Source organism: Artemia sp. Qi Xiang Cuo, chromosome 9, assembly GCF_049724085.1.
Source record: "Artemia sp. Qi Xiang Cuo chromosome 9, ASM4972408v1, whole genome shotgun sequence".
Lineage (NCBI taxonomy): Eukaryota > Metazoa > Arthropoda > Branchiopoda > Anostraca > Artemiidae > Artemia > Artemia sp. Qi Xiang Cuo.
Window position 1 is genome coordinate 77452803 of NC_142802.1, and position 12216 is coordinate 77465018.

The 12216-nt window shown below is 36.3% G+C and overlaps 1 protein-coding gene across 1 annotated transcript in view; it reads right to left on the bottom strand.

Moving 5' to 3' along the window:
* LOC148949040 (filamin-A-like) overlaps positions 1-12216 on the bottom strand; it is a 187607-nt gene that overhangs the window by 146956 nt on the left and 28435 nt on the right. The window contains exons 4-5 of the mRNA XM_089095096.1: positions 9229-9326; positions 4975-5102 (exon numbers count right to left, since the gene is read on the bottom strand). Coding sequence (XP_088951222.1) covers positions 4975-5102; positions 9229-9326 — 226 coding nt within the window. The remainder of the gene's footprint in view (positions 1-4974; positions 5103-9228; positions 9327-12216) is intronic.

The following is a 12216-nucleotide window of genomic DNA, read 5'->3' on the forward strand; positions in this document are numbered from 1 at the left end:
GAAAGTGATTGGATAGTGACTGACGCCCCTCTCACGCCCACTATTTTCGCAAACAAATCGAATTCAAATTTTGATGAATACATTATGTTTAACGTACTTGAACGTTCAGGTAATTAGGTCTTTTAGGATGATACCTTCGCAGATCCCTCAGTGCACGGGTTGTAAGTTATGCTCTTGGGGCACATAAAGTTTTTATTGAAAGTGTTGTCATAGAAACTTCATAAGAGCTCATTCAATTTCAAATTTAAGTTGATAGTGTCTCTTCTACTAGCCTAAAGGGATTGCCTAGCGACTAACGCCCATCTCACACCCACCATTTTTCCAAACACGTCAAATTAAAAGTTTGAGGCATCCATTTGTTCAACATAGTTGAACGTTCTTGAAATTAGGTCTTTTAGGATGATAACCCTCTCAGAGCCCTCAGTGCAAGGGTTGTAAGTTATGCCCTGGGGGTATATAAAGTTTATATAGGAAGTTGTTATAGCAATTTCAAAAAGATCTCATTTGATTGGAAAGTGAAATTGCCCTTTTTAGTAGTCGAAAGTGAGTGGAGAGTAATTAACCCCCCTCTTACGCCCACCATTTCCCAAAAAACATTCAATCAAAGTTTAGAGATAGCCATTTTGTTCAAGATAGTTGAAAGATCTGGAAATTATGTATTTAAGGATGACAAACCCCCCAGAGCCCCAAGGGCAAAGGTTATAAGTTCTGCCCTGGGGGCTTATAAGGTTTTCATAGATAGAGATGTCGTAAAACTTCAAAAGGGGCTCATTCAATTCGAAATTGAGAGGGCTAGTATCCTTTGTAATAGTCGAAAGTGATTGGAGGGTAACTAACCCCCCTCTCACGCCCACGATTCCTCCAAATACATGGAATCAAAATTTTCAGGTAGCCATTTTGTTTAACGTAGTAGAAACTTCAGGAAATTAGGTCTTTTAGAATGACACCCCCCAGCACTCAGGGCAAGGGTTGTAAGTTATGCCCTGGTGGCATATATGATTTTTATTGAAAGCTTTGTCGTAGAAACTTCAAAAGGGCTCATTTGATTGGAAATTGAAAACGCTAGGGCCATTTTTAACAGTTGAAAGTGATTGGAGAGTGACTACCGCCCCTCTCACGCCCACCATTTCCCCAAACACATCCAATCAAAATTTTGAGATAGCCATGTTGTTTAACGTAGTTGAAAGTTCTGGAAATTCGGTCTTAGAGGATGACAACCACCGTAACAAGCCTTAGGGTAAGGGTTGTAATTTATTCCCTGGGGGCATATAAGGTGTTTATAGAAAGTGTTGTCGTTTCCAAAAGGGCTCATTCGATTGGAAATCGAAAGGCCTAGTGCCCTTTTTAATAGTCGAGAGGGATTGGAAGGCTTGACATCTTTATAGTAAAGATCAAAGTGGGTATAATGTATTATTTGCTGTTTTTGTTGTTGTTTAGACCAGGGCACTTCGTATCGAAGGAGTTGTCGTAGGAACTTCGAAAAGGGTTCCTTTAATTGAAAATAGAAAGGGATGATGCCCTTCTTAATAGTCAAAAGTGATTTGAGGGCAACTAAACCCCCTTACACTCCCCCCCAACCCACCCCAACCACCCAATTGTGCTCTTAAAATTTAACCAAATCAAAAAATCGTAAGTGTATCCAAGCTATAAAAGAAAGTAAACAGATTTTTTTGCGAATGGTATCAAGTTTTCCATTTCAGGTCAACTAGAGGAGTTATGAAACTAAATTAAACACTACTTTATGTGTCCAGATTTTTTAAAGAGTGTATGTTGTTAAGAATTCCTGAAAAATTCTCTCCAGCTTACAAATAGTAGGTCAAGCTATAAATTCTTAAAAAACGAAAAGATTTGGAATGTTATTTTCTTTTTCCCTGAAAAGACTATGTCAATATAAAACGAACAACAATTAATAAAGAAAAAACTTTTCCCACAAAATAAGTTTTTCAGAGAAAAGTAAAGAACTCCATTAAACAAAAAATGAGCAAAAATAAAATCAAATAATCTACCAAGCGTGAAACTACCACAAATCAGTATCGGTAAATAAATGAAACCCAAAACGGACAGAAATTCCAATAATTAACTGAGTCAAACTCAAAACGAGCAGAAATTAACATAAGTTGCGCGCAAAACCCCTATGCCTTCCCAAGGCCAGAAAAAAATTTACACTTTAGTGAAAAATTACAAATGAATGTGCATTATCAGTTTAATGTACATATACTGATATTTAGTAATCAAAATGTTAATATTATTTGATTTATTAAATTTATAAAATAAGAAAACCTCCATATGCAGTCACGCAATTTTTGGTTGTAGCGTTGTTGCGGGCTTAGAATTAATGAATGAATGTTCTTTATCTACTACTACTAATAACTCACCGCAGCACCAAGCCGCCTGAGGCCAACACAGCTACGCACGATCCTCCTCCACCCCAATCTATTCAAAGCCTCCCTTTTTACACCCGCCCACGAAGTTCCCATTTCCTTTAAATCTTTCTTTATGACGTCTTCCCACCCCAGACGGGGACGACCTGCTTTCCGTTTAGCCCTAGATGGTTGGCCGAAAGCCCATCTATAAAAAAAAAAAAAGATGGAGTACAGTAAAAGAAATGAAAACAAAACAAACATGTCATAGATCTACACAAATTACTACTAATACCAAATCTAAAATAGTGCGCCCTTCCACCGGTGAGAAGAGGACTGGTTACTCAGTTTCTAAAACTGTTCATCCATGGCCTGAACCCGTTCTACCAGACAAAACGGTTAAGGATGACCCTATTCTTGAACCACCGAGGGTCCTGAAGCAAAAGTTTTGCGTATTTAAAATAGCACTTTCGCAACACTCGCCTATCAGATTCAGTAAAAATGTCCCAAAATGAGGTCAAATATAGAATAGGCGATAGAGCCACACTATTATATATTCGAGAAAGGGCTTTCCGTTCCAGATTAAGTTGCGATGTAACCACACAAGCATAAACAATTCTAGGTTTGCGTTCAGCATTCCGAAGCAAAAGCTTTCGCGAAAGAAACGTGGATGAAAAATCAACAAAAAAAAAAAGCTAAAAACGTATAGCACCAAACAGCTTATTTCTGGTTAGTAGTTCTTGCCACTATCACATTTTATTTTTTGGATTGGCTACTTGATTCCAGCAAAGTTATTTAATAGTGAGAAAATAGGTAGTTGTTAATAAACTGTGAGCGATAAAATGGATTTCCCCTTTAAAAATAGAATTAATAGATCAGGCTTTTCCCGTTCCAATATTTGACATTGTGCCGTGCTTTTAAATCCTAATCCTAGTATTTGATAGTTTTATGTTTTGTATATGTTTGCTTGTTTTTTTGTTTAGTTTTTTTAGTGCCTGTCTTGTTTATTCTTTTGACATTAAAAAATCAATGTTTTTTTCACCTTTCCTCGTACATAATTCTCACTACATTTCTCAGAAGAGTCGCACACTGTTTATATATCAGGCTACCTATGGGAGCATTACATGTGGAGGGAGGGAAAGGGGGAACACCTTTTAACGATGAATCACCCAGTCTCCACCAGTTGATGTACATCTCAGGGCACCAAGTGCGCCAAAAACTCCGCTACGCGTGGCACAGTTCCCGCAAAGCTTGGCATAATTCCACCACGCTCGGACTCTTTTGCCACGCTTGGCACACACTGCATGGCTCAGAAATTTCTGGAAGTTTGAGACGTCTTGCCCATTACAGCGAGCTAATTGAAACATATGATTTTTTCATGAGCTTGACCCCCCCTCCCACCGTCCTACACCGCTAGTGATGCCTCAGGTTACACGTCATTACCTAGGAGAAAATATTCAAACTCCAAGCAAACAAGAATTATACCCAATCTAATGGTATAACTTACTTTTGAATCAGATATAAAAAAAACATTTTTTTTTATTGAAAGTAAGGAGCAACACTAAAACATAAAACGAACAAAAATTGTTCCGTGTATGAGGGGGCACTCAATTTCACTGGTCTTGTGTTTGAGCAGTCTTTCTTAAAAAGTTGTGACAAAAAGTCAAACTATAGCGTAAAGAGCGAGGATCGAGGAAGGGGTACCCTCCCCACATGTACGGAAAAATTTCTGTTCGTTTTACGTTTTAATGTTGCCCCTTGCTATCAGTCTATTTTTTTACCAATTTTTCAAATTATGCCAGGAAATCCACTTCCCTCCCCCCATGTAATATTTCCACTGGAAAATCTCCCGAAACTGAACTCGCAACGGAAAATACCCTTTGGCAGAAAATTCTCCCTCCCCTCAAAAAAATTCCGTACGTTTCCCAATAACGAATACTATATGTGAAGAGAGGGTAAATTCCTTAGCTTACAGCCCTTTTTCCAGGGGCTATCTGGGATCTTGTCATCCACAAAGGCATAGTTATTGGACATTTAAACTATGCTGAATCCAATGGCTATCTCAAAATTTTGGTCGAATGTCTTTGGGGAAAAAGGGGCAAAGTCTTTGGGGTTTCCCTCCAATCTTTTTCGATCACTTAAAATGAGCACTAGAAAATTTGATTTCCGTTTAAATGAGCCCTCTCCTGATCTGCTAGGCCCATTAATTCGATACGATTACCCCTGGGGAAAAACAAATAGATACACATCAATGTATTATCTTCTGGCCAAAAATACGAAAGGGCACATTTTTGTAAATAGGAGCCTGAAATCACTACAATAGGGCTCTCAGATATGCTGAATCTGATGGCGTGATTTTCGTGATTATCGCTTGAAGGTCTTTCCACTGTTTCTGAAAATCAGGCAAGTTTTCTCATGCTTGTAGCTTTTGATGGGTAAAATTAAACTTCATGATTTTTTTTTTATATTGGAATAAGAATAAAAATTAAGTCAGCGTTTCAAAATTGAAACTTCAATCCAAACACCTTTTTGCAGTCGCAAACAAGACACCTATAAAAAGGGAAAGAAAAAAGTATTTAGAAGAAACAGGTAAACTGTACGTGAAAAATCTCACCTTCCAGGGTTGGTTCGAGGACGTAGAGGGGCACCAGGCTGAACTTTTGCATGGGGATATTGAGAAAGATAAGTCATCATTGACAGCTCGTCTACTTTAGGGTCAATCATTTCCTCTGGTTTGATAAGCTAAAACAAGAGAAAAAAAATTATGCTACATCAATACGCTTCAAAATTCCTCCGCACACTAAGGAAAGGGGAAACTCCCCACTCAAAAGGAATGAAGAGGACCATCCGTTCGTCCTTAAAAAAAATTGCTAAGGAAAATATATTAAGAAAGGCTACAAAGGAACCTATATTTTTGGAGAAAGAATCAATTACAATCATGAAACAATATTCCCATAAGAATATTATTACATATATATTACATCGAAATTCGTCTCTTTTCAAATAAATATAAAGGGATTAATTTTCCAATAAGATAAAATTCCAAGTAGAGGCATTGGGGAATACAAAATGGTTTCTGAATAACTTTATATGTAGCCCCCCCCCCCAGCAAAATAAAAAGAGTCGAAAAAACGTCATTTTTCCATTAGCTCAAAGTCAACTATTAGTGAGTTTAGAAACAGCAAAGCCTGCTTTAATACTGAATATCACAGGCACTGGACACTATGGCATACTCGAATAATAACGCTCATGAGTGAACTCCTTTTCAGTTGCAGCAGCTTACTTGCAGGAAAAAACAAGAAGCTTTGATTTTCTCGTGTTTTAGAGTACTGGGAGGGAATCTCTGACAGAGATCGGTTTTATCAAAAACGATTGTATGCGCCCATGTCCATTTTTCATGAAATGACGACCCCTTGATAGCATAATTAAGTGAATGGTACTTATGTGTTAAAGCGACCACACTCAAGAACAGAAGTTAGGTTAATGATAACGCAAAATACAAAAATATGATGGGAATGTAATACTTTAGTAACAAATTATGGAAAGTACAACAGGTAATTGTGGAAAGCAGGCCGCCCAGAACGCATTATATTAAATACTCAACCTAACCACCTCTATATATTAAATATTTCATTAAAATATATCTGCATAGTACTATCTAGCTCAGGCTAAGGTGATTATCTCCAAGTGGAGACAGAAAACCGCTTTCATTACAGATCAAGAACAAAGTGTGGTCGCTATAACACGTAAGTACCAAATAATTTTTAATATTTTTATGGGCAGACTTACCCAGCAGAGTCGAGACTGAGGCCACAAAGGCCCAGTACCTTAACTCTCAATGCAAGTGTCTTTGCATAGTCTGTCACAGGTCTACTTGACTTGTTATCTGAGGAACATTCCTTTTTTCCTCCCTTCCACCCTTGGTGTACACGAAGTGACCCAATCTACATCTCCTTGGTTGAGCTGTAATAAATAAATTCCATTTTCGGATTCAAAAACAATTTACAACAGATGAAAGTGGTTATGCTTCCATTTAGTAATTGGAATCCCTGGAAGTTCTACCTTTGTTGGAGTGGAGTTCCAAGATATGATCCATCTTTTTGATATGGCTTATCAAATTGAATAGACTGGATTTATCTTCCAATCAAACCGAAAGAACCGATCCGATGGTGTTCTTTCTTATTAAAAATTGGATTCATTCCAAAAAGTGCAAAAAGTTGTCTGCATAGCCGCAGTTTTAATTACACCATTTCGTGTCTACAATCATAATGTCGTAGGTCAGCTATTCCGAGAAAAAAAAAGCAATTAAATCAAATTTTATGACTTGACTCGCAGAGTACAATGGCTTATTTCGACTATGCTGGTAGGATAGAATTAGATACCCTGTTGTTAATGTCGAGGTCGATAGTTTATAAACCAATTTTTTACTGCAATGTGACCCTTATTTGGGCCACCAGTGGCCGCATACAAATCTACATTTTGTCAAAGGCATTGACGAAAAAGGAAAGATTGTGGTTTTTGACAAGAAATGACAACTAGAAGCTAAACATAGCAACTCTTTACTCCCACATGACCCTTATTTGGGCCACCAGTATGACTATATCAAAATTTTCCACCTACTGTAGCAAAAAACAACTGTAACAAAAAAACTACTGTAACAAAAATGAATGCATGATAATAAGCAAGAATTTGTTCCAGGGCTTACTACCACGGAAGCAAGCCATGTGGGTGTATATGCATAATTATTACAGCTATGCATAACTATTCTAAAATTTCTAATGTAATTCTGGTACTTTCTGAAGACTGTGGGAAATGACCTTCTAAGGTCAAATTGTTACAACTGTCAGTTTACTAACTTTCAGAATTTTTCACGTATATATATATATATATATATATATATATATATATATATATATATATATATATATATATATATATATATATATATATATATATATATAAAACAAGGATGTTTCCTTGGGGGAAGGAACATTTCTACGAAGGGGGCGTCAGATTTTCCAGCATTATTTAAAAAACAATCAGAAATTAAATGAAAAACAAGTTTTTTTCAACTGAAAGTAAGAAGCAACATTAAAACTTAAAACGAGCAGAAATAATTACGTATATGATGGGGTTCACCCCCTAGTCAATACCTCGCTCTTTACGCTAAAGTTGTTTTTAGTAATTTCAAAGAGCTATCTATTATAATTACACGCCTTTGTGGTTCAGGTTTTTTTGATTAAAAACAAATTTAAACTTTAGCATAAAGACTGAGGATTTGAATAGAGGGGCGAACTTCCTAATATACAAAATAAAAATAAAAAAATATATAAATTCGTTACGTAAGTAAATTCGTAAGTTACGTCAGAACAAAATTCGGGGAAGCCATTTAGCCAGATAAAGTAAAATTAATGTGCGAATTTTGTTTTAATTATTCATGTACGGTGAGCCAAAATTAAAGCATCATTATCCCAAAAACTTTCAGAAATTAAATAAAAAAAAGGTTTTTTTTTACCTGAAAGCACGGAGTGACATTAAAAATTAAAAGGAACAAAAATTATTCCGTATATAAAAGAGGCTGTCCTCTCCTCAACACCTCGCTCTTTGCGCCAAAGTTTGACTCTATCTCACAACTTTATTTTTTAGAACAATAAAAAACGTAAAGAGCGAGGCGTTGAGGAGGGGACAGCCCCTTTCATTTACGGAATAATTTCTATTCGTTTTAAGTTTTAATGTCGCTCCTTACTTTCAGTTTAAAAAAAAACTAGTTTTTTTTTTATTTAATTCTTACACAAAATCGTGTCTTAAATTGTTTGTACCTGAGCTAGCGGCAATTGTATAGGTGAAACAGCTGGTACCGGAAACCTTGAGGCCAATGGTAGCAAACAAGAAGACTAAACTTTTGAATAGTTCTTATAATTCGTAAATCCAAGTTTAACATACGCTTGCGGGCCCTATCTCTCCCTCAACCTCACTTTTTCTCAGAGCGTTGGGCCCGAAACAATTCTCTTGACTACAAATATTTAGTTTCACGTTATCAGCAAAGAAAAGCATCGCCCACAGATGACACATATGATCACATTTGATTGTATTTACTTGATCAAAACTTTTTAACTCAGCCTCAAATTCAACTTAAATAAACATAAATTTGCGATAGAGCTAGGGTGGGCTGACTTTTTGGATTCGGAATCAGCAAATTTTATCCAGTCGGGCAGTGGAAGAATCATTCGTAAAGCCATTTGTTTGAGGTTGACCCCTTTTTACACGTTCCCTGGACTATAAGTAAAAAGGCAATTTAATTATAAATCGTACCAAATAAATATTTGCAGTAGTCCCCAACGTATAAATTGTCTGAAAAATATGGAAGCAAAGTTAAATATTAATATAGCCTACTAAGTTATACCAACACTTTAAACGACGAAAGGGAAGGCAAAAAGAGGGTGGGCAACAAAAAATGGCACTCTTGTGCATCTCGACAATTGTGTATCATCTAGTTGTCTAAACTGAAAAGACAGCAAGTACGGTTTGAGGTAACCTAAACTCCTTTGACTTTTTTTTTCCTTTGACACAAATTTTGGGGGATATTTTCAGCAGATCTACCTACTTATTTATTTTCCGCACAAGCCCGAATTTTTGGTTATAGGGGAGATAGCCACCATATTACAATATATGACACCCAACTAAAACATATTATGTTTATATAGCTTTTTGTATTAAAAAAAACACACACAAATATATGGAATTTAAACATAACAGACGTGAAAAAGGACTTTACTCAGACTTGTTTGAATCTCAAAAATCTGAAGACATAACAACCGCTATTTGCGACAGTAAACGAGTCAACAGCCATATAAACCAAATTCCATACCTGTGGGATTCTAAGCCAGTCATCAGCAAGACCCATAGCTTCAGTGGCATTTTGCAAAGCATCATTTGGACTCCAATCTGGCCAATCAGGGCAAAGACCTAAAAAGAAACATCGATTTGAATCCGATGATGAGTTAAAGTTCTAGGCTATCAACGGAAAACAGACTGCATCATATGTCCTGAATATACCTGACTGTCTCCAGACGCATGTTCCTTCTGTGAGAGGGGTCACTCACTTCGAGCTCCCTGATTTTCGACTTTCGAGCTGGACATTTTGATGCAATTCTACAGCAAAAATACTCAACGGTAAAATTTTGACCATGTGATTGTCGACAAAGCTAAACCAGATCGTTTGAATACATTTACCATATATGGGAGAGCTCTGGCCTTCTTGTTGGGCGTCTTCGCACTAGATAATTGAGTGGAACAGTTGTGAATAAATGGCTTACGATTACCGCATAGATAATACAAAGTGTGTTGCTCTATATGTAGGCCAAAGAAAATAGGCAACTACACAGAAGGGAATCTTCGGCGCTTCAATATGGGCACGATAGGAATTTCAAATTGCTACTATTATTGAAGGCACAGCTTCTCTAGAAGCACTCGCAAAGTTTGAAAAATCTAAAATTAAGTTCCGTATTAATCTATATAAGTTTTAAATTTGAAATTAAATTTTCTTTAGATCTACCCTGGAATTTTTTGAAAGTGTGTAATCTTTTCTTTCCACTCATTTTTTTTCTTTACACAAAAATACATCTAGATGAAGCATTTGCTTGAAACTCCAACTCATATTCTAAACAAAATTCTTCCTAAGTAAATTAAGTACCCAGTGCCGTTTGGTCAAATTTTATAAATCGTGAAAATAAAAATTTACAGATCCTCTGCAGCCCTCTCATAATGTTTATGCGATCGCCACCCCACCCCCATAGGTAGGCACATGCAGAGGGTGGATGGGTCATCAGGCTTTTGTCCATACCCCCAGAACATTAGCAAGATTTATAGCTATTTGTATTATCTATATAATGTATTCTTTTTTAACCTGTTTTTGTTTGTGTCCCCTCCTACTAAACTTCACCCACTCTCCAAAACAAATTCTTATCCATTTATCTATTCCAAAGAGATTCTTGCGGGTAGAGCCTCTACCAAAGAGGGTCTTGCGGGTTGTGCCTCTCCCCTCCTACTTAAAATTTGCGCCCATGTATTCTAATCTCTTTGCATGTTACATATTTTAGTACTCTGCAGAGAATATATGAACACAGCAAACTAAACATGCAAGGCAGGGGAGGGGGCTTAAAAAACTTTTTCTTCATGAATTCCTTAAGTTTTGGCAAATTTCCAAGCAATTTCGTATATTTTTTGTAAATTTGCTAATATCTGGCCCCTTTTTTGGAGTTAAATAAATAGAACAAACATAAATATAAAGGAATAATATAAAGGAATAATAATGGTAACTTAACACCAACAGAAACTGCGCTTGTGCATTTCAAAATTCTTTTCTAAATTTCCCTGGTTTCATGTCTTTTCTAGCTGGTCAATGACAACCATTCGGAACTATTCGGACCGAATTTATATAGGGAAAGAACACTATAATGTAAAAAAAAATCCTAGCCACTAGCAATTGATTCTGCAGCTACGAGATAAGAATTTCTGTATACCCATATAGGCGTACTTGAAAAGGCGTACTAGGCGTACTAGATGTAAACAAATATCAAATGTTTCTCACCTGTCCGGTTATTCTATCGGTAGAGCGAAATAACTTGCCAAAATCAGTGACTAGCCGGAACAGTATACAAACTAGGTGTACGTAAATATATGAATTGGTGTTACCAGCACAGCTAGTGTTGGACATAGGTACACCCTGGAGAGGTGAAGTCCCCCATCCATTGTTATGCAACTAACTACCTCAATGTGTTTGAGATGGTTACACATTTTTTATTTTTAGGATGGGGCTAAAATATGAATTTATAGATCTTATTTGAAACCCGCGTATTCTCTTATGTTAGATGTCAGGCCCCAAGGTAGACTCATGAGAACCGATGCAGCACCTTTGGGGCCGTGCCTAAGCCTCTGAAACTACTGACTTTTTTGCAAGTTAATGTATTTTCAATATAACCTGGCTTATCTTTTAATTTACCGTGAACATTTTTGGAAATTGTGCCCCCTCTCGCCAATTCCCATCCTCTGGAAACAAATTACTACTTCTACCTCGTATTTATGTCCCAAGTAGATCTTTAGTGGCTACTCATGTATTCTAATCTAAGTATCACAAGCTTTTAGGCTTAGCTACGAAGAAAATCTTCGGGAAGAATCCTTTTCGACTTTTGTTACTGATCATTAACTCCGCTTTGTCTTGTAATTAAATAAAAAAAACAAGTTTTTTTAACTGAAAGTAAGGAACGACGTTAAAACTTAAAACGAACAGAAATTATTCCGTATATGAAGGGGGCTGTCCCCTCCTCAACGCCTCGCTCTTTACGCTAAAGTTTTTTTATTGTTTAAAAAAATAGAGTTGTGAGAAAGTCAAACTTTAGCGTAAAGAGCGAGGCGTTGAGGAGGGGACAGCCCCTTTCATATACGGAATAATTTCTGTTCGTTGTAATTTTTAACTTCGTTCATTACTTTCAGTTAAAATAACTTGTTTTTTTTATTTATTTTTTGAACGTTTTTGTACTAATACAGGTTTTGATTTTGGCTTACCGTACATGAACAATTAAAACAAAATTTGCATATTATATTTGTTTAAATGGCTTTCTCGAAACTTGTTTAATTTTATTTACGAACGTTTTTATTAGTAATAAATATACGTAACTTAGAATTAACTTACGTAACGAACTTCTATATTCATAAATTTTTAACACGTATATTAGGTGGTTCGCCCCCTAGTCAATACCCTGATCTTTAAACTATAGTTTGAATTTTTTTTCCAGTTCTTTAAAAATGACCTCTTAATCACAATCAGTTGATCAGTTGAAAAACTTGTTTTTTTTAT